The sequence below is a fragment of the Mustela nivalis genome (genome assembly GCF_964662115.1).
Source record: "Mustela nivalis genome assembly, chromosome: 17".
In the NCBI taxonomy this organism is placed as follows: domain Eukaryota; kingdom Metazoa; phylum Chordata; class Mammalia; order Carnivora; family Mustelidae; genus Mustela; species Mustela nivalis.
In genome coordinates this window covers 59,080,030-59,107,001 of record NC_139036.1, presented here as the reverse complement: position 1 = coordinate 59,107,001, position 26,972 = coordinate 59,080,030, and the positions used below count along the sequence as shown (strand labels likewise).

The 26,972-nt window shown below is 60.8% G+C and overlaps 1 protein-coding gene across 1 annotated transcript in view; it reads left to right on the top strand.

Moving 5' to 3' along the window:
- The first annotated feature begins 10,302 nt into the window (after positions 1-10,302).
- Positions 10,303-26,972, top strand: part of DNAH17 (dynein axonemal heavy chain 17) — a 90,235-nt gene continuing 73,565 nt past the window's right edge. The window contains exons 1-14 of the mRNA XM_082705392.1: positions 10,303-10,402; positions 10,716-11,226; positions 12,234-12,427; positions 13,203-13,395; positions 13,619-13,718; positions 13,901-13,986; positions 14,189-14,314; positions 15,076-15,228; positions 15,339-15,425; positions 16,958-17,125; positions 17,393-17,509; positions 20,880-21,145; positions 21,286-21,481; positions 23,400-23,546. Coding sequence (XP_082561518.1) covers positions 10,882-11,226; positions 12,234-12,427; positions 13,203-13,395; positions 13,619-13,718; positions 13,901-13,986; positions 14,189-14,314; positions 15,076-15,228; positions 15,339-15,425; positions 16,958-17,125; positions 17,393-17,509; positions 20,880-21,145; positions 21,286-21,481; positions 23,400-23,546 — 2,178 coding nt within the window. The 5' untranslated portion in view covers positions 10,303-10,402; positions 10,716-10,881. The remainder of the gene's footprint in view (positions 10,403-10,715; positions 11,227-12,233; positions 12,428-13,202; positions 13,396-13,618; positions 13,719-13,900; positions 13,987-14,188; positions 14,315-15,075; positions 15,229-15,338; positions 15,426-16,957; positions 17,126-17,392; positions 17,510-20,879; positions 21,146-21,285; positions 21,482-23,399; positions 23,547-26,972) is intronic.

Below are 26,972 nucleotides of genomic sequence, written 5' to 3'. Positions count from 1 at the left end.
CTGAATGGAGCCAAGCGGGGGCTGGGCGGGGGCTGGCCTTCAGCATCCCGAAGTGAGGAGTCATCTTGGGCCTGGAGGGGTGGTGGGACGGGCTTGAGGGAGCCGAGGAGCCATGAGCGGGGGGGAGCAGGGAGCGTGGCTGTGCTGGGGGGAGGCCCGGATGAGGGAGGAGTAACGCCCCGTGAGGACAGGGCGCTTCGGCAGCTGGTGGCCGGGGCCTTGTTGGTGACTTTGTGGGGTCAGAATCACAGCTGTACAGACTAGTACAGAGGGACTGATCTACCCCAGCGGTTGTCCCCTGAGCGGGGGGGAGGGGGCAGCCCAGGACCTTCCTGAGCAGACAGAGCGGCGCGGGGTGGGGGGTTGGGGGCGAGAGGCCCGTGGAGGGGCGTCTCCGCGCTCTGTGCCGAGAGTGGGGTTCTCGGGGGAGACGCCTCGTCTGGGTCACCGTTGACCCCGCTGTGGGCAGGTCCCCGTTCGGCGCCGTGTTCCTCACACCCTCGCCACAGAGCTGGCTTTTTTTCTCTTCTTTTTATAAATTGTGATATACATGGAACATTTACCCTCTCAGACGTTGTAGAGTGAACCATTCGGAAGCATTCAGGGCACTCACAGTGCTAAGCAACCACCACCCCATGGAGCTCCAGAACTTGTCGCCGGCCCAGCAGGACCCCCTGTTAGCGGCCCCCCCCCCTCCTCCTGCTCCCGCCCCCGCCCCGGCAACCGCCCGGCAGCCCTCCGTCTCCGTGGTTTTACCCATTCTGGACGTTTCATGTAAGTGGATTCCACAGCATGTGGCTGTGCCTTTTTAAAAAAATAGCTCATTTTAAACGATTTCTCTTCCCAGTTAAACGCTGGGCAAAGGACCGAAACCGACACCTCGTCTGGGGAGAAGCATAGATGGTGAGTAAGTCATGGCAAGGGGCTCCGGGTCCCTTCAGTCCCTGGCGAGAGACCTACACGTTCCGGCAGCAGGGACAGACGCGGCGCGGCCGTCAGAGGGGCTCAGGTTCCCGACACGGACCCCACCCGGGGCTGGCGGGGACCTGGAGACGCTCACTTCTCCGCCGGGATGGGGGGACGCAGACTGGCCCGGCCACCTTGGAAGACAGCCGGGTGGTTTCTCACGAAACCCAGCGCGCGCCCCCACCGTCGGACCCACCAGCCCCGCTCCCCGGTGTGCGCTCCCCGCACGCAGCTCCCACCCAAAGGAGCTGGAGGGCGACTTCCGCACAGAAATCCTCACGTGGTTGTTCACAGTCGCTTTGCTCACGAGCACGAGAGCTGGGACGCAGCCAGGATGCCCTGCAGTAGGTGACCGGGGAGGGAACGGGTCCATCCAGACAGCGGAATTCTGTCCAGCGGCTCGGAGAGGAGCGCCAGCACGTCACCGAAAGACACGGAGGAGTCCGGCATGCGTGTCACTGGGCCCATCCGGAAAGGTTACCGTGGGGTTCCGGCGCTACCGTGAGGTTCCGGCCGTCCGGCATCCGCTGGGCGACAGCGCTGCGGAGACAGCTGGGGTCAGGGAGGAGGGGCGACGGGCAGGAGCACAGAGGGCGTCAGGGTCCGGAAACCCTCGGCTAGAGGCTGCGGCGGGGGCTCCCAGGAGCCGCACACATTCATCCGAACCCATGCGTGCACAGCACCAAGAGGTAACCGTGGCCTTCAGCTGTCAAAGGAACAAAGTGTCCCGTTAACACCCACGCCCCAAGAATGCAGGGTGTCACCACTAGGGAACTGGGGGGTGCAGGGGGTGGGGAGGGAGGGCTCGAGAAGCATGGGGGGACTTGAGACTTTACACTCAGTTTTTCTGTAAACCTCAAACTGCTTTAAAAGAACAGTCCGTTTAGGGGCACCTGGGTGACCCAGTTGGTTAAGAGTCCCACTCTTGATTTCAGCTGAGGTCCCGACTGCAGGGTCCTGGGGTTGGAGGTCCTGGGTCCTGGGCTCCACGCCCTGCGGGCAGCCTGCTTCTCTCTTCCCTTCCACCCCTCCCCTGCTGGTGCGCTGTCTCTCTCTCAAATAGATAAATACAATCCTTAGAAAAATAAAATAATTTAATAAGTCTCTTTAGGGGGCCCTGGGTGGCTCAGTCAGTTAATTATCCAACCCTTGGTGTCAATTCAGGTCATGATCTTGGGGTCCTGAGATCAAGCCCCGCATCGGGCTCTCTCTCCCTCCGCCCCTGCCCACCGCGTTTGACGCTGTCTCTCTCAAATAAATAAATAAATCTTTTAAAATATAGTCTATTTAAGAAACGAAAGCGTCTCTTTCTGCCATAAATCAGAAATGGATTTGTTTGCCCAGTGTTGTTCAAAGACACATGTAACTGCCCTTTGAACTTGATCGAGCCCTGTCTGGAGTGGAAGAACTTGCTGAAAACCCGCCTCGCTGGCCGGGCTGCTCCCAGTCAATGTGCTGTGTTTCTGTGGCTTTGAGTAAGAGCAGCGAACACTCCAGCCTCCTGATCTGCCTCTGGAGCAGGGCTGCCCCCAGTCTGACGGTGCAAGCGGGTTACCTGGGGATAGAACGGCAGGTTCTGACCATGTCCCGCGGGGCAGGAGAGGCTTCCTTTCCACCCGGGTCCCAGGTGGTCTGGGACCACCCAAGACTATAAAATAAAGCTTTGCGATTAAAATGGTCCCTTGAGGAGATAAACAACAGCATTTGGCAAATTAGAACATCAGATTCTAAACCCGGCTCCACTCCAACGGTGGCCCTGAGACAGTCCCGCACCTCTCTGAGAACCGCAGTGATTTCTCCTCGATTCCTGGAAGGTTCCGAGAGATGCCAGCCCCATCTCTTCTGCAGTCGGCGGGGCAACAGCAACAGTGTGAGGGTCACTAACCAGCCTCAGAGTCCCTGACTCTCCTAGGTCTAGTTCCAGAAGTCCCAGGTCCTGGGAGAGCCCCGGCCCCAGCGCCCAGGACGATTAGGCTCCTGTTCCAGTGATGTAGGAAAGACGCGAGGGTTCGAAGCCAACGGCCAAGGAAGAATTTGTCTTCGGGATAAAAGGATTTTTTTTTTTTAAGATTTTATTTATTTACTTGACAGACGGAGACCACAAGGAGGCAGAGAGTCAGGCAGAGAGAGAGGAGGAAGCAGACTCCCTGCTGAGCAGAGAGCCCGATGCGGGGCTCGATCCCAGGACCCTGAGATCATGACCTGAGCCAAAGGCAGAGGCTTTAACCCGCTGAGCCACCCAGGCACTCCAAATGGTGGTTTTATTAAAGCACAGGGACGGGACCCGTGGGCAGAAAGAGCTGTGCTGGGGTCATGAGCTGTGACCCGTGATGTGCTCTCGAGTTGGGGGGTGGTGAGGGAGATTGTGAGTCTCTGAGGAATTCTGGAAGCAAGGTTTGCAGGACCTTGAGGGGCTAGCTGGTGTTGGAAAAAGGTCATTTATTACCACCTGATAAAACTTGAGTCATGAGACCCTTCAGATGTATACCAGAGGGTCATACGCCTGGGGGTGATGGCCATTGTGTCTCAGGAGGGTAGGGATAAAAGGAGTTTCCAAAGGAATTTTTTATATTAAAGTAGATTTAGAGGATCCTGGGGTTTGAGCTAGGACTGCCTTTGGCCCTTAGCAAAGTACCAACATCCAGGCAGCTGCGTCCCTAGAGGAAGGTCACTCTGCCTATTTCGAGGACTCGTCAGTGGGCTGTAGGTAGGAAGGACACGTAGTAACTTTTCTTCTGTCTTTGTTCTGCACATCACCAGTGATGTAGTTTTTCGCGAATAGCAATGTTGGGGATCCAGAGCCCACGAAGGAATTCGTGAGACAACTTCGGTGCAAAAAGCTGGTTTTATTCAAGCAGGGGAGCAGGACCCGTAGGCAGAGAGAGCCGCCATCTGGGACCACGAGGGCCAAGGATCACAGACCTCGGGGTTGGAAGAGGTAAACATAAGGGAGTTCCGAAAGGACTTGGATCCGCTGAAGACGACTCCCAGGGTCCTGGAGGCCTGTCCACCGCCCAGTTAAGGTGGTTTTTCTCTCAAGTGAAAGACAGTTAAGGCAGGAAGACATCTGGGAGCTTCCCGGAGGGACATCCTACCCTGCCTGGCGCGAGGGTTTGTCGACGGGCTGCGGGTTACTTTATCTGCATTTATCTGGCCATTTTATGTGTCTTTCCTTCTGCTTTTGTTTCCCGTGACGCTACCCAAGAGGATGGAAAAGCCGAGGGAGCAGTGAGATTCATAGGTCCCTCTTTCTTCAGGGACGGAGGCCAGGCTGAGGGAACCGGCCTTGGGGTTGACCAGCGGAGTCCGGAAAGGCGTCCTGGGGGGGGACGCAGGCTCCTCCCGCTCCGCCGGCCCGTCTTCCCTTTCCCTGCAGGAGTCTAGGGCAGGCCCAGACCAGCCCTGTCACCCTGGAACAGATGTCCTTGGGGTGGATTTCGAGACAGACAGGCGTGAGTCAAACCACAGGCAGGAAATTTCATTTCCAGACCTTTTCTGACTCATTACATTCAAAGCACATTTCATTTTGCGAACAAAGCCAAGAAGCCCTTCCAGCCGGGGCCCAGCGCCCAGGGCTACGTGTGTCTTGCTTCCCTGAAATTCAGAGTTGAACTTGAACTCTCCCGCACAGCAGAACAGGTGATTTTCAGGGGGAAAGCCCAGAGCCGTACAGCCTCTGCCTCGCTCTGACCCTCAGGGGTGACTCCCAGCACTTGATCTGCGCCTTGGAGAACTCCGTTTTCCAGTTGAGATACCATAAACCGAGTCATCGAAGAGGAGTTCAACGTTTAAAAAAAAAAAAAAAAAGTCCAGAGAAAAGGGGTCTTTGTCCTCTTAAGACAGCAGCCTTTGATATTTCCAAGTCTCTGGGGGATGCCGTGTTGGGGCGACCGAGGGGCTCCAGAAGCCCAGCCTGTCCTTGAGTTCGTCCACCTCCTGAGCCCAGAGTGGGCCGACGGGACCTGACAGATGAGCCGCCAGCATGGAAGGAACGGTCAGACGCTGGGCAGCGGCCTTGAACCTGGCACCTGCCCCTCCTGGAAGAATCGCCGGGGACCTCTGAGGTCTGTCCCTTTAGGGAGCTTGACGGTCAGCGATGAGCCAGCTGTGAGGGCTGCAAGGGCTCCGGGACGCATGTGGCTGCAGACGGGGTAGGGGCAGCAGGACTCACCTCCCAGGGGCCCTGAGACCTCCTGGGGCAGGGACTCCCCACTCAGACCCTCAAGGCAGCTTTTAAGACCTGGACATTTGGCCTTGACCCTGGGGCGGCGGGGCCAGGCGCCGTTCGTTCCGAAAGCTTCCCAGGTGATTCCACGGTGCGGTCACAGGAGAACCACGACGTGAGGTGACCGCTGCTCCTCAAGCCGCCCACCGCTGGGGCTTGCGGAAGGGAAGGCGGGCTCTGCGGGGGGCGGGGGGTCCTCCTCAGGCGCGAGTGACCAGAAGGGACACAGGAGGGCTCCTTCGAATGACGTGACTCTAAACAGATGCCAAAATTGTACTCTAAATCAGAGGCGCTCATGCTCTGCCGTGCGGGAGCGTCTCCTGGGGACTCGCTGCCGCAAGGACTGCTGGGTCCAGCCCCAGACTCCAGGCTCCCACCGCTCTGGGAAGGGGGCCCTGAGAACCTGCTTCCCTAACTCGCTCCTGGGTGCCGCGGCAGCCCCAGGGACCAGACTCCGAGAACCTCTGCTCCAAACCAAGATGAAGCTCGCAGGCGCTCAGTGGGGCTGGAAGGGCCGGATGGCACTGTCCCCGGCCAGCCCTGATGAACACAGAGACGCTGGCAGGAGGACACTGCGGAGGTCCCCGTGAGGACCCAACAGTGTGCGGGACACCGAGGCGCGGTGCGGAGACTCCAGGTGCACGACTTCCGTTTTGAATAAGCCCATTGTGGTGCGTGCGACATGGCCGACGGGCGACCTCACCAACGGGCTGCTTGAGGGACCCGCCTCCGCTCTCCGGAACCCTGACTCCACTCATGTGCCCCAAGGCAGCCAGCGGAGAACCACCCCGCAGCCCCAGACACCCCACCTTTGGGCCCTACTAAAGGGAGGCCCAGGTTCCCGCGCCCTCCATCCGCTGTGACCCTGCTGCGTGGCCCGGGCATTCCACGCTCCCTCCAGGACGAGCAAGTGATGAACCTTGTCCCTCAAAGTGCCCTGATGGGGTCCAGCCAGAGCCACAGGGTTGGTGGGCGGCGCCTTCTATCTGCAGCCCCGCAGACCTCCTCCTTCTGTTCCCCCAAGGCCAGAACCCCTCACGAGGCCGTGACTCTCTTCTTGACCAAACTGAGGTTAGGTCCCGCTGAGCCTTCCCCTGCACAGGCTGGGTGTTGGGTCAGGTTCCAAGTAAGTCTGCCCAAGCCCGTCTGAGGAAGCGTCCGGCTCAGCCACCCCCCTCACCCCTCTCGGTATCTGAGGACGGTCCCCGTCCTCCACCTGTGTTGTCCCAGTCCTTGGCTGTGGCTAGCTGGAACCCGTCCCTTGCCGCTCTCTTGCCTGTGTTTGGGGTGGGTCTGGTTTCTTCTGCGTCATAACAGCACCGATGAGTCGGTCTCTCTGGTCTTGGACTAGAGTCAGCTCTGCTTCTCTTGGGCCTACCCCGTGAGGCATGTCTGCCATCCGCCTGCTTCCTCGGGGAGCACCCCACACCGCCCACGTCCCCCTGGGTGGGGAGAGGGAGACGAGGCAGGGCAGCGCTCACACTGACCCGCCCTGCTCCCAGCCAGGACCGCTTGCACCCCACACCCTTCCGTGCTCCGCTGGGGCCTCAGCCCCAGGGCTTGCCAGGCAGAGAGCCCAAAAGCTGGAGAAGGCGCACAGGCCTCCAGCGTCGAGCTTGCTGCGACTGTTGGAAACCTCGCAGGCCTGAGACATCCCTCTGGCCACACTGTCCTCCCCACCAAGGAAGCAGAGTACCCTGCAGGGCCAGCCCCGGCGAACAGGGCTCTGCCCTCCCTTTCCGCCCGGCCCCGGGGCAAGGTCGTGTCTGGGCAGCAGGACAAAGGCTGACTGTCCTCCCTGTCCCCTCTGCCAGGACCCGGGCATGAGGACGTGTCAGGGCCAGAGCAGACAGAGGGAGGCTGTGAGGCGGGGAGGGCTGGCCGGGGCCTCCTGCTGTCCGCAAGTGTCCCCAGCAGGGGGAGATGGTCCTGCATTTGTGCATAGCGATGGGCGACGGTGCACAGGTTTTCCGAGTCAGCGGGGCAGGGAGGACTGCTCCCAGGGGAGAGGCTGGGTTAGTAGAGGCTGGGCTTCACACGGCGCGGCCTCTGACTGTCGGGGTGAAGAAAGTGAGGGAATGGCCGTCCCGCTGGTGGCCCTGCAGGAGGGGAGAGGATTGCCCTTGGCCTTCCTTGCTCGGCTCCAAGGGCACTTGCCAGCCCAGAAGCTTCACTCGATGCCCTGGCCACTCCCAAAGGGCCCGCTATTCCCGCTGCAACGTGGACAGTGTGTCCATATCGAGAGCTGGTTGAACCTCCTAGAGAATGGGTCCTCCTGTGTCTTCTGTGCGCAGGCAGGACCTCCGGTGTGACCCACCAGGAGCTCCAGGTCACCCACGCGTCCCTCCTCCACAGCAGGCACAGCACCCACCCTGCAGCCCAGGGCGGGGGTTCGAGGGCGAGGGGGGCAGCTCCCCGAGCCCCTTGCACATCCACGATTTCAGCAGGAGACATTTGATCTTTGTGTCTCAGAGACACAGACCTCAGGGGCGCACAATCGTGTGGACACCAGACCGCCTAGACCTGGATCTAGCGCTTCACACAAGCGATGGGTCCCCAAGGGAAGAAGGCGCCGCGAATACTGGGTTGGATGGCGTTCAACAGACCTCCTTGCAGCGGGACTTCTCAGAGCCTTTGTTCCCTCAGTGATACTTACAGAAGACCTGCCGGGGTCCAGACACAGTGCCACGTGCTGCAAGGGCAGGGCTCATCCAGAGGGCTGGGTGATGGGAACTCCTGTCTCGACGGCTTCAGTGGCTCTGGGAGCCGTACACAAGCTCCTTCCCTGACAGCTAATGATGTGAATACCTGTTCATGTGCTTATAGGCCATTTGTGTGTCTTGGAGAAAAGTTGATCTATGCCCTTTGCCCATTTCGCATTATATTGTTTGTATTATTATTATTATTATTACTTTTACAGATTTTATTTATTCAGAGAGAGAGCATGAGCGGGCGTGGGGGAAGGGCAGAGGTAGAGGGAGAAGCAGACTCCCCGCTGAGCAGGGAGTCCAATGCGGGCTCGATCCCGGGACCCTGAGACCATGAGTCCTGACCTGAGCCAAAGGCAGACGATTAACCAACTGAGCCACCCAGGCACCCCGGTGTTCCTATATTGCGTTACGAGTTACTATGTATTCTGAGTACTAGTCCCCTGTCAGATAGAAGACATGAAAATACTTGCCCCCATTCTGTGGGTGGTCTTCTCACTTTTTTTATAGTGCCCCTTGAAGCCCCCCGATTTTTAATTTGCATGATGCCCCACTTACCCATTATTTTCTTTGATCTCGTGCTTTCGGTGTCCTGTCTTAAGAAACCACTGCTTCAGGGTGCCTGGGGCACTCAGTCACTACACATCTGTCTTTGGCTCAGGTCATGATCCCAGGGTCCTGGGATCAAGCCCCACATCGGGCTCCCCTGCTCGGCGGGGGTCTGCTTCTCCCTCTCCCACTCCCCCTGCTTGTGTTCCCTCTCTCACTGTGTCTCTCTCTGTCAAGTAATAAATACAATCTTTAAAAAAATAAAGAAAGAAAGAAACTGTTGCTTGCTCCAAGGTTGTGGAAATTTACTCGTCGGTCTTATTGGGAGGTTTTCTGGTTGCGGCTCTCACGGGTCTTCGGTCCAGTTTTAGTTAATTTTTGTAGGTGGCGTGAGGTAGGGGTGAGTGTGGGCATCCGCTTGTCCCAGCGCCATCTCTTGGAAAGCCTGCTCTGCCCCCGCTGGACCGTCCTGGGACCCCCCTCTCACACCAGCTGCCCATAACTGTGGTGACTCCTGGGCCCTCTGATCCGGTCCAGGGATCGGGACGCCCAGCCCCGCGCCAGCAGCTCTCCGTCCGGACGACTGCGGTCTGATGGGAGGTGTTGAGCTCGGGAAGCGTGAGCCCTCCAACCTCGTTCTTCTTCAAGATCGTTTTGGCTCTCCTTGGGAGGACCGGCATGTCCATCTCCGCAGGGAAGGGGGCTGGGATGTCGGCTGGGACTTCGCTGACTCTGGATCGGTCACAGGTAAGTCTCAGGAGCCTCATCATCTTAACCAGAGGACGTCCTCGCCGGAGCTGTGAACGTGGGATGCCCTTTCATGCTCCCACGTCTTTCATTTCTTTCAGCGACGTTTCGTGGTCTTCAGCTTGTAAGTGCCGCGCTTCCTTTTAAAATTTAATCCTAAGTAGGGCGCCTGGGTGGCTCAGTTGGTTAAGCGACTGCCTTTGGCTCAGGTCATGATCCTGGAGTCCCAGGATCGAATCCCACATCAGGGTCCCTGCTCTGCGGGGAGCCTGCTTCTCCCGCTGACCTCATGCTCTCCCTCTCCCTCTCTCTCAAATAAATAAATAAAATACTAAAACATAAAATAAAAATAGAAAATAAACTTAAAATTCAACCCTAAGTATTTTATTTTTTCTGATGCCCGTATAAATGAAATTGTGAGCAGAATTGTTCTGATGTTATCGTGAGTGGAAATTGTTTTCTGAATTTCGTTACCGGGTTGCAGAGAGTATTAGTGTGGGGTAAGTCGGATGCATGTTACAACGTCTCCGTGCCTGTAAAGAGAAACATAAAAGATGTATGATGACCAAGGTAATGAGAGGGAATGAAATAATAATAATTGTATAAATCAGAAGCAGGCGAGAAAGGAGAACTCGGTAAGATAATAGACGTAAATCCCAGCGTGTGTGGGTCACAGGAATTGGAAGTGGACTGAACGCTTCAGTTCAAAGGCAAAAAGATGGTTGAACTGAGTTTAAAAAATATTACAGTCGAGGGCACCTGGGTGGCTCCGTCGGTGAAGCGTCTGCCTTTGGCTCTGGTCGTGGTCCCAGGGTCCTGGATGGAGGAGCCCCGCGTCGGGCTCCCAGCTCAGCAGAGAATCTGCTTCTCCCTCTGCCTCTCCCCCCGTTCATGCTCATGGGCTCTGGCTCTCTCTCAAATAAATAAATAAAACCTTTAAAAATAATAATAATAAAATTAAATGTAAAAATATTACAGTCCGAGAGCCTCCCCCCGGCGGCGGGCCGCGGAGCCTTGCTTGCTCGCCGCACCCCCACAGGTCCCTCAGGTCCCGAGGCGAAGGTTCTAGAAGCCCCAGGTGCTGAGAGGACCCACGGAAGTTGGCAGTTGGGGCCCCTCCAGGAAAGGGAGCCATTTTCCTTTCTGGTCTGGGAAGGAGCTGCCTGTCCGTTGGCCCTGCCGACGACTGGAACAGCGTCTACAGCGGGTGAGCCTTTCCCTGTGGGAGGGGAGATCCTTCTGGGCTCTGCCCGTGCCCCGGGGGTGTGCGCCGCCTTCCCCGGGACCCTTCAACCTGACGCTGCTCTTGTCTGCCTCCCCCCCACCGCCGCGCCCTACCCGGGGACCCCCTGGCTGCGACCGTCTCCTGGACTCCCTTCTCCCCAGCGCCCCCTCTGCCTTTCCCGGCTCTTAACGTCCCGGTCACCTCTCACGCGAGCACATGCCACCACTCGCCCCAGGGCCACGACGGTCCAGCCAGGGCAGACAGCCAGGACCCCCACGTCCCTCCCTGCCCCCAGCCCACGCCCAGCGGAAGAGCAGCCATTCGAAGGGGACCCCGTCGCCTGGCTTGGTCGGGTCAGAGGCTTCGAGTGGCTCCGGAGACGGGCGGGGAGTGAGCCCCCCGGACGTGGGCTGCGTCAGCGTCTCTGGGCACCGGGCAGCTGACCGCGCTGTAAGGCCGCAATGACCATCACGCCAGATGTGAGGCTGGAGTACTTAGAGGGCATCGCGTCCCTCATTCTGAAGTTCAAGCCGGACAAGTGGAGCAAGCTGATCGGGGCCGAGGAGAACATAGCCTTATTCACCGAGTTCTTCGAGAAGCCGGATGTCCTGGTTCTGGTGCTGACGCTCAGTCCCGCCGGCATGATCGTCCCCTGCCTGGGCTTCCCTGCCTCCCTCAAGTCCAAGGGGGTCTACTTCATCAAGAAGGGACGGGAGAACATCAGTAAGAGCACCTACAAGGACCAGCTCATCTACGGGGACATAAGCCCGGCGCCCGTGGAGCAGCTGATCGCCGTCGTGGAGGAGGTGGGTGCCCGGGGGGTGACCGCGCTGGGGAACCGTCTCTGTTCCTCGCCCCGTCGGTGAGTGGCCCAGAGCCCTGCAGCCCACGGGCCAGCAGCGTTGGGCTCCCTGGAAGCGGGTCAGAGGCCCTAGTGTGCAGACACACCGCATTCGACCGGACCTGCAGGCGGTGCTGTGCCCCCGAGGGCTGAGAAGCCCCAGCCAGCGCCGAGACTAAGCACAGTCTCCTTAGGAGCTCAGGGTGCCCCAGGCATGGCCCCTGCCCGCAGTGCCAGAGGGTGGGGGTCGCTTGGTTCCGGTAGATGGGTTCCCCAGCTCTGAGACTTCGAGTGAGGACTCCGGCCAGCCTGCCCTCGCATTGGGAAGAGGACCCTGGCCGGCCTGGAGCGGGAGGGCTCGGGCACCCGTGTGCGTCTGCTGGGGCTGCCGCGACAAGGGACCACAGTCCTGGGGGTGCAGGTCCCAGACCCGGGCGAGGGCAGGGCCCGTTCCTTCTGCAGCCTTTCTCCTGGGCCGGTAGACACTGTCTCCTCTCCACGTCCTCACCTGGTTGTCCCTCTGTCTGTCTGTGTCCACACCTCTCCTTATAAGGACACCGGTCACATGGGGTTTGGGCCCACTCATGGGGCTTCATTTTAACTTAGTCCCCTCTTGAGAGGCTTATCTCCAAAGAGAGCCACAGCCAGAGGGGCTGGGGTTGGGGCTTCAACATGCAAACCTGGGGGGCCCGGCTTGGCCCCGAACAGCCCTCCAAGGCAGCATGGGCCACCTGCTTTCAGAAGCCCTGTGAGTCACTGCTCGGACACCTGGGGCTCCCTTCTCAGAGGTGGCTTTGCTGCTGGGCCATCGCCCTGCGTCTGCAGGCCCCTCCTGGCCACGCCTCCATCTGGCATGGACTCCGTTTCTCCGTTTCTCTGGGAGGGCTCCAGGCACCGAGGGCTCCGCGTTCCTCCTGGGCGCCACCGGGTCAGAGGAGGCCTGGGCGCGCGTAAGGAGCCGTTCCCCTCCAGGTGCTCTACTCTCTGTTAAACCAAAGCGAAAACTTGAGCGGTTGGCCTCGGGTGGTCTCGGAAGACATCGTGAAGCAAGTGCACAAGCTGAAGAACGAGATGTTTGTGATGGGGGGCAAGATCAAAGGCAAGACCCTGCTGCCCATCCCCGAGCACCTGGGGAGTCTGGACGGCACGCTGGAGTCCATGGAGAGGTAGGCGGCCCAGCCCAGGCTCCTGGCCGGCTGGAAGAGTCGCTGAGCCCTGACCCCCCCAGGGAGGAAACACGAGAGGGCAGACGGTACCGTGCGGTTTGGCTGAGTCGGAGGTAAAGGCACGCGGGCAGGACAGGAGGGGCTACTGGAGCCCCTCCCCCATCGTGTGTGGTGGGCACCAGTCCGGGCACCAGTCACACGCCCAGCAGCCGGTATCACACAGCCAGGAAAGGGGGCATCCAGATTTAGGACGTGGGTGCTGAGGGGCACTGAGGGGTGCAGAAGGGGTTTTCAGCAGGTAGAAACCGTGAGTCTAAGTAGTAGTGGTGCCATCCCGGAGGCCCGGGACGCACGAGGACTCTGCACCCCCCCGCACCTGCCCGTTTGTAGCTGGCTGGAGTGTGGGGCTCGTGGAGCGGCTGCCCGGTGGCACTGTGTTCCGTGTGCACACATCGGGGGGGACGGCCCCTGGGGGGCTCACTGTGCAGGCAGGTCCTCCACTGGGAGTGTCCGTGGACCCCCCCCCCGCATGTGCCTATGTGACCCCAGTAAGGACGGCCAGGAGAGCGACCGTGGATGTGGGCTTCATGCCACGCTTGGCCTCCCTGAGCTGGATCTGGGCACTTCCCCAGCCTCCCCGGGGTGGCTGTGCGCAGCGTGGGACGGGGGTCGAGATGGGACCTGCTGCCCCAAGGGGCGCCGGGGAGGGCAGCGCTGGCAGGACCCATCCCTGCGGCTGGGAGAGCATCTTGCCCCCCCCCCACCTGTCGCACAGGATCCCCTCTGCTCTGGACAACTCGCTGCTGCACGCCATCGAAACCATCATCATCGAGTGGTCGCACCAGATCCGGGACGTGCTAAGCAAGGACTCGGCCCAGCCCCTGCTGGACGGCCTCCACCCCCTGCCCCGAGTGGAGTTTGAGTTCTGGGACGCTCGGCTGATGAATCTCAAATACATCCACGAGCAGGTGACCGTCTCCCCACCCCGCGGCGGTGACCCGGCCTCTGTGGCTCGGCAGCCAAGGGCCCACGGGCCGGCCAGGCCGATTCCTAAGCCGTGCACCCCTCTGCACGGGCCCCCAGGACCCCGGAGGGGAAGTCCTGGGCTCCAGCGGCCATGGGGTCAGGTGCCTTTTGCGTGGGGTCTTCGAGTCCCTCTGGAGAGGCTCATGTTCCTGTTCTCTGTGTCAGCTGAACAGGCCCAAAGTGAACAAAATAGTTGAGATCCTGGAGAAAGCCAGGAGCTGCTACTGGCCGGCCCTGCAAAACGTGTACATGAACGTTACGGACGGTGAGCGGGAGAAGCAGCGGGGGGGGGGGGGGAGATGGCGGGGTGCGGGGCCCCTCCCCACACGCGGCTTCCTCTGGGGAAGGTCCTGGGTCTTTAGGGAGCAGGCGTCCGTGCACACGGGGCCGCCCGACCCCATCTCTGACCGCCGGAGGTGCGCGAGCCCTGGTCCTCGTTCCGTGCAGGCCTGAAGGAGGCCAGCGACATTGTTCTGTACCTGAAGCCTCTGCGGGTCCTGCTGGAGGAGATGGAACAGGCCGACTTCACAAGGGTGCGCCGGCCCGAGGACGGCCGCTCGTAGGGGCTGGTCGGGTGTCTTAGGGGCGCGGGGGCTGTGGGCTTCCCGGCTGGGAGGGGCTGCGTGGTCCTGGGGACTGCCTCCTCCTTCCCCTCTGGGGTCCCCCCTGCCCCCCCCCCCCCGCAGACCCGGAGCTGCAGGGGGCGGAGAGTGCACGGCGCCCGTCTCCCCGCAGCTCCCGACCTTCATCGTGAAGGTTCTCTACACCATCTGCTTCATCTGGGCCACGTCCGAGAACTACAACACGCCCTCCAGGGTCATCGTCCTCCTGCAGGAGTTCTGCAACCAGATCATGGAGATGGTAACCCTGCCCGCCACGCCGCGGGTGCCTCTCCCTTTCTGCTCCCCGCTGCCTGTGTTCCTGGGCAGTTTGTTTGTTTGTTTATTTGTTTAAGATTTATTTTATTTATTTGGGGGGAGAGACGGAGGGAGAGAGAGAGCCCATGTGCTCTTGAGCAGGGGGAGAAGCGGAGGGACAGAAAGCCCAAGCAGCCCACTGAGCACAGAACCCGACACGGGACTTGATCCCAGGACTCTGGGATCCTAACAACGGCACGTGGGTGCCCCTCCTGGGCAGTTTCTCTGCGGGGACACCGAGCTGCCTCCTGTCTCCCGCAGCACAGACTCCCTGTCTCCCTCCCTTTTCACAAGCGCCCGCCTTCGCCGGCTGCGAGTGTCTGCGTGTGCGCTGCCTGCGTGTGTGGAAACGGTGCCTGCTGCCCGGGAGGGCACGGTGGGCGGGATCCTGGCGCCCCGGGCAGGACTGGATTTCCCGGGCTGGGGGTGCTCCCAGTCATCTGGGACCAGAATCTGTCTCTGCTGCAGCCGTAGCGGGGGGCACGGCGGGGCCAGGCAGGGAGGCAGCCCAGCCTCCTGGGAACAGCCTGGCAGCCGCGGAACAGTCAGGACGTGGACCTCAGGGACAGCTGGCGTGTCCGAAGGAGCAGACCGTGGGCCCCGGGTCGGGCTGTTTGTAGTCTGCCGAGCGGCCTGCCGGCGGCCGGCCTGGGTGTCACCCCAGAGGGCTCGTGTAGACCACGCGATGTCTTCTCCTCTGCCCAGACGCGCACTTTCCTGAGCCCAGAAGAGGTTCTGAAAGGCTTGCAGGGAGAGACGGAGGAGGTTCTGGGCAGCATCTCTCTGTCCGTGAGCATTCTGAAGGAGCTCTACCGCACCTACGATTTCTGCTGCACAAACATGAAGCTTTTCTTTAAGGTCAGGCCTGGTTTCAGAGCACGATCAAGGACCCGTGGGCGCCGGTCCGGCGGGCGACTGCGGGGAGGTTCGAGGCCCACACGGCCGCCTCCTTCCTGTCTCTCTTGTAGGACAAGAAGCCGGTGCCCTGGGAGTTCCCTTCTGCTCTGGCCTTCTCCAGGATGAATGACTTCTTCCGTCGCATCCAGACCATTGAGGTAAAGGCGAAGCGGGGTTCAGGCAGACCTCGGCAGAGCTGCGTCTCCCGTCCGCGCCCCACGCCCTCTTCTTCCCGTCAGGAGAATGAAAGCCACACCCAAGCGTCCGCGCTGTGGGGAAACCGAGTCAGGGGCCGGCCTCCTCCCTGCCCGGAGTCGTCGGCAAAGAACAAAAGTGGCCCATCCGGGGAAGCTTCTCCCCCAGCCCGTGCCTTGTTGATGGCGAATTACACGGGCATCGCCAGGAAGCTGGGTGGCCGTGGGCGAGGGTTCGCGGGCTCCGTTAGGGCCAGTGCGGGCGGGGGAGGGGCAGGACCCTGCGGAAGGACTGTCAGATACACGGACGGACACAGAGCAAATGAACATCTTTAACTGGTTCAAGACCACGGCTGAGGAGCCGGGCAGGCGCCGCGGCATAAACGCGTGGGCAGGACGAGAGGATTTTGCTTTTTGTTTGTGATCTTCCGTGTGGTTGTTTAACCTTTGCACACAGACTACTCACACCGTGGGAAGGGGAAAATCACCCCGGAATCCTGGAGCACTGGTTTATTCCCGTGGTCTCCGCCCTCTGCAGTGGCTTTGGGCCTGGCTGGTCTCCACGGCCGCGAGCAGGTGGACCGGGCCCAGCGTTCCTCGTGCCCGGAGCTCCCAGGTCCTGCGTCGGGGCAAGCTGGCTGGGAAAGGAGGTCGCTCGGCTGTCCCCTCCCTCCTCCGGCAGCACGAGCCCCCAGCTCAGGGCGTGCGACCCTGCGGCTGCTTCTCGTTGGGTCTGCTCTGGTGACGGCACTTGGGGACGAGGGCCCCTGGCCCGGCGCTGGCTGAGGGGCGTGGCGTGAGACCACGCGAGCATCCCACGTGGGGTCCCCAAGGAGCCTTGGGGATCCAGATTGGGAAACGGGAGCCTCACACAGACGCAGGGGGTAACGCGTGAGGTCACCGGATGTGACGAAACGCCAGAGGAGGAGCGCGGAGAGTTCCGGAAAGGAAAGCACCTCCCGGGGCCCAGATAGCAGGAGACGCTTCCAGGAGGAGACGAGGCAAAAGCCCCAGGTCGGAGGAAGTAGGACTTGGAGGCGCCTCCGTCGGGTGTCCCCTGCAGGAGGGGGGCGCTTTCCGATCGCCGTCGGGGCCGGGTCTGGGTGCCGAGGGCCTTCCAGGAAGCAGAGGATTTGGCGCGGAGTCCGACATGAGGAACCTCCCGCGGTTCCGACGGCTTCGCACCACAGCTGAGGACCGGGGGGCCCCAGGAGAGCGGGTCTGTGTAGAGGGGGCTTTCGGCCAGAGTGGGGTCCGGACGAGAGCCCCGCCTCGTCTCCCCCTTCTCCGTGTTCACAGCTTGGTGAGGACTCGTGGGGCCCCCGCTTCTGTCCCCTTGCTGTTCCAGAAAGGACTTCAGAGGACAGAAATAAACAGGGTGTCTCCCCCCCCCGCCACCTTGCTGCCGGGTGGCCTGGCTCCTCCCCGCTGGGGGGCAGTGACTGACCTACTGGGTTGAGTTAAGAAGGTTCCTGGGTTCCTTTTTCCTCCACCAGGATCTTTATAAAACAGCTATTGAGTTTCTGAAGCTGGAGAAGATCGAGCTCGGGGGCGTGAGGGGCAACATCCTCGGCAGCATGGTCACGCAGATTTACGACGAGGTCTTCGAGCTGGTGAAGGTGTTTGCCGAATGCAAATATGACCCCTTGGACCCTGGAGATTCGGTAAGTCGGGGGTGGGGAGGAGGCTTGGCTGGACCTATGTCAGATGCCCCAGGAGTGAGGAGACACGTGGAGGGAGTGGGGGTCACGTTCTGAAGATGTCCCCGAAACCAGCTGCCCGTGGGGGGTCCCCATGACCGTGAACACCCTCAGGCAGAGCCCCGAAACCTGCCGTCATGGGGGGCAAGGTCCGAGAGAGCACCCCACCCCCGGCTTTGCGTGCTGACCACCAGGCAAAACAAACAAACAACGGTTTTAATTCACTTTCAGAGTTTCGACGAAGATTACGCGGATTTTGAGACCAAAATTCAAGACCTGGACAGGCGGCTGGCCACGATCTTCTGCCAAGCGTTCGACGACTGTAGCTCTATCGAGTCCGGTGCGAAGGTCGGTGTGGGCCGGGGCCTGCGGGCTGCGAGCCGTCCTCCGGGGGCCACCCAGGGCGGACCGGGTGGTGCGGCCGTCGTGGGGGGCGGGGCTCCGCTGGGTTCGGTGGCCGCCTCGTAGAGTCAGGAAAGGGATTGAAGGTAAGGGGACCGTGGCTTCACTGCTTCTCACCGCACGGGTGTCCCCTGGTTCTCACTCACCGCTCCCCTGCTGGAAGGGACCAAAGGTCAGAGGCACGGTTGCCAAGAGATGGTCAGAACGCACTAGAACTCCTGGAGACCATCAGCTCAAGAGAGAAACACAGATGCCGATACACGAGTATGTGCGAGTTTGACCTTGTGAGCCGCTGGGAAAGCAGCAGCAAGGCGGCAGCTGCCTCCAGCCGAGCTGGTTAGATCGTGAGGAGCTCGGCAGGCCGGCATGCCGCAGTCCCCACTGCTCCCTACTGTCCCAGCCCCGCCCTTCCTCCTGCATTTCTCTGGCCTGCCTTGCCCCGGACAAACCACCAAGGGGGGGATCCCGGGAGAGGGATCTACAGTTCATGTCGAGAACAGGGACTGAGCATTCAAATGAGTGAATATATGTACACACGTGAGTGGCTTTTGTCTATCTGCCTAGTGTTAACACGTGTTTTCCGACCAGGTCGCTCAGTAGGTCTGAGCTGCCTCGTCCCTTCTCTTGGCAAAGCCTCGGTTGCTGCGGGCAGTTTGGTGCCCACAGGAGACGCCCCATGATTAGTATTGGACCTTGGGTCCCAGGCCGTGTGCTAAGCTCGTTACCTACATTATCCATCCCATTTTTGCTTGGTCAAGTCAAGACGCCTGCCCAGGGCCACACAGTCCGCCGGTTCGCAGGGGAGCGAGGACCCAAGACCATCCCCGAGTTGGCCAGGCAGGAAGGCAGTGGGCATGGCCTGGGCAGTTCAGGGTACTGGCTGCCTTTCTGCATCTCCCTAACACAGATGCCAGGACATTCCTTTGTTTTGTAGACCTCGTTTTTTAAAAAATGCAAATACAAGGGAACTTGAGAGTCTGCCTTGGAAGGAGCAGTTGGGTTTGAGATAGTGTTGGTCCTCCCGGCGGAGCACCAGTGAGTGAAAACCCACTCCTCTGGAACGCCCCTCCCCCCAAGCAGCTGCCCCGGCCACCTCACAGGCAGGCGAGGCCTTCCCCATCCATAGCTACCTGCCGGCCCCCCTCCCCAGGTGTGTATTGATCTCTCTGCTTCCCGACTAGATTATCAACTCCCTGGGGGCAGGCACTGGAGTTGGACACACAGTAGGTGCTTCCGAGCTTTCCCCGTGGAGGGAACTGGCTCCAGCTGCGGGAGGGGAGGTGTCCTGGGGTCACAGGGCTCCAAGGCTGCCCGTGTGGAAGGTCCCCAAGCACAGGTTTCTAGCCAGGCCTGTAACCTAGAAAGACCCCCCCCCCACCTCCCCGCTGTGATGGGGTCTCGAAACAGAAAGATTGCGTGGGAGCTCGCCGAGGGCGGGCGAGGGGGGCGGATAGCCTGCTTCGTGTCCTGTAAGCGGGTAAAGGGGGCAGCGGAGGACGCAGCGCCCCCACACTCCCCACCCGTGGGCTCTGACTTGGTGCTGGTGTCTAGTCCAGGGCAAGGATCTGGGCTGTGGGGGACAAACCAACAAGCCCGTTGCCTTCGTGATCAGGGGTCGGGCAGCACTCCGAGGGGCGAGGTGGCTGAGAGGAAGCCCCCCCCGCCGACCCCCAGGCGCCCGCAGGACCACGCCCCACACCCCATCCACCAGGAGCTAAGCCTGCCTCTCGGCCTTCCCAGGGAGCTCATCCCCTCGTATTACTGGCCTCAATCCGGCTTCCAAGTACACGACTCGCCCTCCCGGACCCGGGCGCGTTTCCTCTCTCACTGGGCACGACCCCGTGCCCTAATGAGGACGGGCCCTGGGCTCCCTCCGTCCCAGCGCCGCCTCCGTTCCCTGCAAGTTCCCCAGCTGCCCCCATGGGCTTCTCGGTGTCAGGGATTCACAGGCCGCCAGGAAAGTTCTAGAGCAATGTTCCGCAGGGTCTCCTGGTGGAAAATAAAATGAGCTTTCGTGCCAGGAGCCAGGAGCCAGGAGCCCTGGAGACGAGAGAAGGAGAGGGAGGGGAGCAGGCGACAAAACGTCAGGAGGGTCACGAACCCGCAAGATGCACCTTTTTCTCGCAAGGGCACGGGTCGCTTTTGCAGGAAGCGACACCAGCGACCCCGCGCGTCCCCCAGACCCCTGAGGGGAGCTGCGAGCGTCTGGGTTCGGTTTCTCCCAGCATCGAGCTGCCCTGCCGGGCTTTTGGGGACCCGCAGATCTCTTATCTTTTTTCTGCAGCCACGTCTCCCTCTTGCCCGAAAAGGCCATTTGGGGACCCGTCCTAGTCCTCACACCAAAAACCAGGCCAAATCCAAGACAGGGGCCGGTGCCCGTAGGCACTCAGGGCTGGGCGACTGTGTGGTCTGAGCGCCATTGACTCCCGTTTGCCTCGAGGGCGGCTCTCCTGGCCTGGGTCTGGCTGACCTCGGGCTGGCCGCGGAGCTTCCAGAACTCTCTTTCTCCAGGTTCTAGGAAGACCCCGTCCCCACCCCGTCAGGCCCAGCCCAGGGCCTGCACTGCCCCTTGGCTCTTCCATGCCCTGGCTTGGGGTGGGGGTCTTTTAGGAAATTCCTACTCTGATTCCAGCCGCCACTGAGACACCCAGATAAAGTAGCTCCCCCTTCTACTCAGCTTCTCAGTTTGCAAACAACTGCTCCTGTCTAGCAGACCCAGACGGTGACGGTGATGAACCCGCTACCTGGAGAGGTACTCGGCCCGGCTTCTGCTTTCAGAACTGTGCCGGCACGCCTCCCGGACTAATGCAGGTCCGCGGCGACCAGCGGGCAGGTCCGCAGGCCCCGTCTTTCCTCTCCCGGAAAGGACACGTGACCGGGCACGCGGGCTGTCCCTGTTCCTCAGGGACTCAGGGAACCTGGGCTCAAATCCCCAGGGTCATGGCCTCGACACGTCCCCAGGCTCCGTCTGGGACCGCCGCGGGTCCTCCCCGGGCGGTGTCTCCGGCTTCCCACCCTCGGCCTCTGAGCTCATTTCCTGGGTCCAGACCCCGACGCCCCCCTCCACCCGGTCAGCCTGGCCTCTCCTGGGCCTGCAGTGTCTCCAGACCTCAGACCTACTTCGTGGTGTTGGTGGGCAGCCACGTACCTGGGGCCTCAGCAGACGCCAAAGTGAAGATCACAGAGGCCTAGACGTTCTCTGTCCCGATGGGGCAGGTGTTCTCGCCCCTGACGTCTGGCCCTGCGCCTTGTGCCGGCCACCGCGAGGTGGGGGCGATGCTGGGACCTGGGCGACGCGCGTCTCTCATTCCCCCAGCTCCTGCACATGTGCGGCGGCCTCCTGGAGCGGCCTCTGATCCTCGCGGAGGTCGTGCCCAGGTACTCGGTCATGCTGGAGCTGTTTGACGCCGAGCTGGACAGCACCAAGACCTTGTACGACGCGCAGCTCGCGGCCTCTGCGGACGGGCACATCCCCCCGATCCACAAGAACATGCCCCCCGTGGCCGGGCAGCTCAAGTGGAGCCTGGAGCTGCAGGAGAGGCTGGAGGCGCCCAGGCGGGACCTGAAGCACATAGAGCACCCGTGAGTCGGGGCGCCGGACGCAGGGCCCCCGTGGGCATCGCGCCTCTGCGGCTGTGGGGGAGGGGTGGGGCGCTCCCGGGGCCGCGAGAGCCGGCAGGACGCTCAGGGGCCCCCTTACCGCCCCGTCTGACCGACGGCAGGGTCATGTCCAGCTCGGAGGCCAAGCTCATCTACGAGAAGTACGACGAGATGATAGGGCTGCTGCGGGCCTACCGCGAGAAGACCTACCAGCAGTGGGTGGCCGGCGTGGACCAGGACTGCCACTTCAACCTGGGCCAGCCCCTGATACAGCGGGACCCCGTCACCAGCCTCATCCGGGTCAACTTCAGCAAAGAGGTGGGTGCCGTCCCGCCGCTGGGCGCAGAAGGCGTCCGTGTCCGAGGCCCCACAGGGACCAGGGCCCCTCGGCAGGTGGGGTGGGAGGAGCCCCACGCCCGCGGGTGCCGCCGAGCCCGGGCCCCTTCTCCGGAAGCACAGACTTGTGGCGGCTGAGGCCGGGGACCTACTTAGCTGAAGTTTTATTCCTTAAGGATCAGAGCGTGTCCGGGACGTATTTAAGATATGAGACAGGATAGTAGTGTTGCGGAGAGCGGCTTCGGTGACGACACTGCCTCAAAGCTTGTCCGCCTTTCGTGGGCTCCCAAGGGGAAACGTCAGTTGGAGGACGGACAGAGACACACAGAGGGAGGTCTTGGCAGGATCTGAACAATGGGCCTTCTGGTTACGCCAGGCCAGGTGGAGAGAACTCACGCGTGAGCTGCGCGACCTGTGTCCCAGGGCTGAAATCTGGGTACTGAACCGAGCCCCAGAGACCGCGGTGGGGTGACGGTGGCCCGGATTCCTGCATGGAGGCCCCTGCCCTGCTCCAGTCCCCAGCGGTGACGTCAGGGAGGTTCTTTTGAAAACTCCTCTTCCACACGAATTCATTCTTTTGATTTTTTTTTTAAGATTTTTATCTTATTTATTTGACAGACAGAGATCACAAATAGGCAGAGAGAGAGAGAGGAGGAAGCAGGCTCCCCGCCGAGCAGAGAGCCCAATGTGGGGCTCCATCCCAGGACCCTGAGGTCATGACCTGAGCCGAAGGCAGAGGCTTAACCCACTGAGCCACCCAGGCGCCCCAAATTTCATTCTTTTTAAAGATCAACAAATATTTACTGAGCACCTACGTCGGCTATGCGCTTAGGATAAGTTAGTGAACCAGACAGACAAAGGTCTCTGTCCTCCTGGAGCTAACCTCTGACTGCGGGAGGAGTGTGGGGAGAGAGAGAGAGAGGAAGGGAGAGAGGGAGAGGGAGCAGGGGAGGGGCGGGAGGGGGTGTACCTTTGTGTGGAAGCAGCGGGAGGCGATGCCGGAGAGGTGGTGGCGAGTGGGTCGGGTAGACGGGGCTTCAGCAGAGCCTGAGGACGGGGCACAGGCTGGAGTTTCGGATGTTGGCAGGAGAAGGAGTAAAGGGGAGGTGTGGGGAGGAGGGCGGAGGGCGGGGCCCTGAGGGCGCCCAGGGCCGCGGAGGGGACTCGCATTTCCGTTCTTAGTTCTGGCCAGAACTGGCAAGTCTGGGAGCAGAGGGGAGCCCTGATGTGGTCTGTGTCTGTCCAGGTCCCCTCCGGGAGCTGGGGCGGGGGCTGGGCAGGCGTCGGCGCGGGAAGAAGTTAGGAGGCTTTTGCCATAACCCACGAGACGGACCCTGAGAAGGTGGCGGCCGGGACCAGCGTGGCAGCGACCAGGGTGTGAGCGGCGACTGGGCGTCGTTCACAGAGCCCGTGAGACTGTGAGACTCCGGCTGGGCTGGAAACAGAGTCGTTGAGGAGGACAGGACCAGCCCCAGCCTTTCTGGGCTGGACTGCCGGGGGGACAGAACGGCCACCAGCCAGAGGAGACAAGCAGAGCCGGCTCGTCCCGGAGACGGGGCCACGGCGGGCTGAGCCGTCCGCTGGACATCGGAAGGGAGGCACTGGGTGGGCAGGTGGATACTGTAGCCTGAGGGCGGGAACGAGGTCCGGGCTGGCGGAGGTCACCGAGCTGGGGACAGACGCAGACGGATGACACCCTGGGACCCGCGGGCGTGCACATCTCTGGAGCGTCCGGCGCGCCCGGCGGGGGTGACCGGGAGAGTCTGGTGTCCCGAAGGCCCGCAGGAGAGCACGCGCCCGGGACGGGGAGCGACCGGGGAGCGACCTTCCCTTGTGTTGCTGAGTGCCGTAACCCTGGGCGACGCCCTGACCTCTTCCGTGACCCTCCTTGGCCTGACAGCTGGTGGCAGTCCTGAGAGAGGTCAAGTACTTGGGCTTCCAGCAGCAGAAGGAGATCCCCAGCAGCGCCGAGAGTCTGTTCTCGCAGCGTGAGACCTTCCGGAAGTTTGTGGGCAACTTGGAGCTCATCGTCGGCTGGTATAATGAGGTGAGCCGAGGCCGTTTCGTTTCGTTTCATTTGCCCAGTTCGGGGTTTTGTCGAGAACAAACGCGGGCGTAGGATCCCCCAAGGGCAACAGACAAAGTAAGCACGTTTTCTGTGTCCGGACGAGGTTCGAGCCCCCCGGGGGCAGCGGTGTTGGTGACCGCCGCTTCCTCCGGGCTTCGGCTCCTGTTCTGGCGCCGCGACCGCTCCGAGGGGCTTCACTGTCCAAGCTGTATCTGCTCTGGGTCACATCAGAGTCGTCCCATTACGTCCAGTAACGTGTGGGGGGCGGGCATCTCCCGGGATCGGCCGGGGTGACGGGTTTGCCGTCGGTGGGAACGCTAGATCGGCCTCCCAGCGCCAAGGTCTTTAACTGAATCACAACCGAAAATTCTCTGCCTCCTTCTTCCCCTCTACCTTCCCCCCCAACCCTTCTAAGGGCCTTGTGATTGCACTGTCCACCCCCCACCGCTGTAACCCCTGGGTAACACAGGACGACCTCCCAGCGCCAAGGTCTTTAACTGAATCACATCCGAAAATTCTCTTTTGCACGGCTGCAGATCCCATGGATTAGGATGGGGACGTCTCTCAGGAGCCCATGGACCCCCCCGCAGACCCACCGCAATCCGGGAAGGGACCCGCAGGATTCCCTCTCCTTGGATCCCTGGGAACTTGGAGGAGGTGCCAGCCTCCTTCACATGGGCGTCCTGGGGGGCAGGACGTGACTCAGCTTCTGCTTGTGCTCCGTGTCTCCGTCTGTCCCAGAGATGCTTCTGCTCACGGGTTCCTGGCGCGACGGCCCCTTTCCCGGAGCGGCAGGGCCACGCGTCTGTTGCCTTTCTGGCCTGTCTTGCAGGGGCCCCGTCGACACACCCGGGTCCGTCCCGCACGTGGAGGGGGAGCTCCTCCCTCTGCGGTCCTGGAAGGTTCCACCGGAGCTCGCATTTCCCGAGCCCAGCAGGCCCCGTACCTTCCCCTACGACAGCAAGAAACCGCAGCAGGGACTCTGGGAGTCCAAGGGCGTTTCTGGGATCTGGGACTTGCTTACCAAACGTGCGTGTGGGTCGGCGGCCAGAGAATGCCGTGTGTTTGACCGAGCCGGGAAGCTAGTGCCCGCCTCACGTGCCGACCAAGAGCAGATGTCACCAGGGGATCATGAACGAGGCTGGGGAGGCCAAGGGAGCCCCCTCCCCTCGGCAGAAGCGACCTCCTTGAAGAACACGCTGGGACAGCTGAAGGCCGAGTGAAGCGGGCCAGGTAAGGCCGTCACACCGACTCGTCACGGGTCGTCACCGCCTGCACCCACACGACCGGCCCAGAACCAGCCACGGTGGTGCCGCACTCCAGCCCACGAATCTATGTGTCCAATAGAAAGTAAAAGAAGCTCGATTTCATTCATTTCTTGAGATAAAATGTTAACGGTCTCACATGTTTGCGCCGCCAACGACAGAACACCAGTGTCTGTCGTACGTGCGCTTCCCTGCCGTGGCTTTCCCCGGAAGCGGCTGTACCAGACTCAGAGACGGTCACCCTCACCGGCCCCAGAGGCCCTCCCAGCCGCGGTGGCACCAGAAGTGTCCGTGGGCCCTTTTCAGAGCAGAAGACCTCCCATCGCCTCCCACCGTGACGAACCAGAAGAAAAAAGCCCAAAACCAAGTTTATTTTGAATTTAAAACATTGGATCTTGGGATGCCTGTCTGGCTCCGTTGGAGGAGCCAGCAACTCTGGATCTCGGGGCCGTGAGTTCAAGCCCCACGTTGGGTGCAGACGCGACTTGAATGAATACATATTTTTTAGGTAAAAAAATTTAAGAAGTTTGATCTCGTACCGTCTGTATTTCCAAACAAAGCCCAGCCACACCCATCTCTGTCCAACCCGGGAAGCACGCTCCTCAGCTACGAATGGGAACGTTGGACTAAGTGGGGAGGCAGGAAGTCAGGCCCGGGGCTGGGTGCCTGCGGCGACGCTTGCTGCTGATGCCCGTGCCCCTCTCTGGAGCCCTTCTCCCCAGGACCTCGCATCCTTCCCGTGGTTTCTGTTGCCAAGAGACCCCACTGGCCTGCGGACGGCTCGCCTCTGTTGAGTGTCCGAGCTGGGGTGTGTTGGGGGGTGCGCATAGTGCCTCGAGAGACCGCGGGAGTGTGGGGTGTGTCCAGGTGACGCTTCGGGGACAGTGCCCTCACGCTGTGCATTTATAGCACAGGCTGCTAAAAAAATGCCCAGGACGTACCGAGCCGTGCGTGGTTCCTCTCCCCGTGACCTTGGTTTACGACAGCAATTACAACAGCTCGGGGACGTTCAGCTACGTCTCTGGGCTGTTGCTGGGAGCACCGGCGATAAATGAACAGGCTTCCCAGTTCCCGAGCATCCGCGGGACTCGTGGGCAGGACGCGGCGCCCCGGCTGGGCTGGTCCCGGGTGCTGAGCCCGGGCCGCACCCGCCATCTCTGCCTCGTCTTCCTGGACGTGGCGCCTTGTCCCAGCTGGTTCCGTCCCTCAGAAGGGGCTCCCCTGGCCGTCCCAGGACGTAGTTCCCAAACCTACCAAAGAGGCGCGTCGTGAAAAGGTCTCGTGTGGGGCGTAGACTCCAAGCGAGGGCACCCGTCAAGGGGCGGAGGCCACAGCCCGGGGTGGTTACTCGGCATCTGACCTCGGACGACCGGACCTAATACTTCCCGTCCACTCGCTTTGTGAGTTCCAGACGCCTCTCTCGCCGCCGTCCAGTGTCGACTCACGGCGGGTTCTAAGCTTTATTTCTCTGCCCTCTCGACCCCTGAAAACACTTGAGGGAGAAGGTCGGGCACCATAGGAATGTACCAGATGTGCGGAAAGTGTCCTGAAGGGCAGGCGGTCAGCCCCTGAGTCGAGTTTTAATTCCATGTGTGTCCCTCGTGTTATAAAGTAGGAGTGTCCTTGAAAAGTCAGATAAAATAAAAAATGTTACTAGATAGAAGGATATTCCAAAACTCACATGGTGCTTGTGATTGAAAGGAGTAATTTAGGGGTGCCTGGGGGGCTCAGTTAGGCACCTGCCTTTGGCTCAGGTCATGATCTAGTCCTGGGATCTAGTCCTGCATCGGGCTCCCCGCTCAGCGGGGAGCCTGCTTCTCCCTCTCCCTCTGCCCCTTGCCCTGCTCATGCTGTCTCCCAAAGGAATAAATAAAATCTTAAAAAAAAAAAAAAAAAGGAATAATTTATAAAACCTGGATACACCCTCCTTCTCTTTTTTTTTTCCTGGTTTGTGAACTGATGCTTTTTTTCAGGCATTAAATTAATTTCTTGGAGCAGGTAGAGCGCAGCAAGAACGTGTCTTGTCTTTCCATCCACTTGGATCCACAGCTAGCGTGGCTTCCCTGCCGATCCTGGGTCTCCTTCATGTAACCAGATTTCACGTTTGGGATTTCTTTTTTTTTCTTTTCTTTTCTTTTTT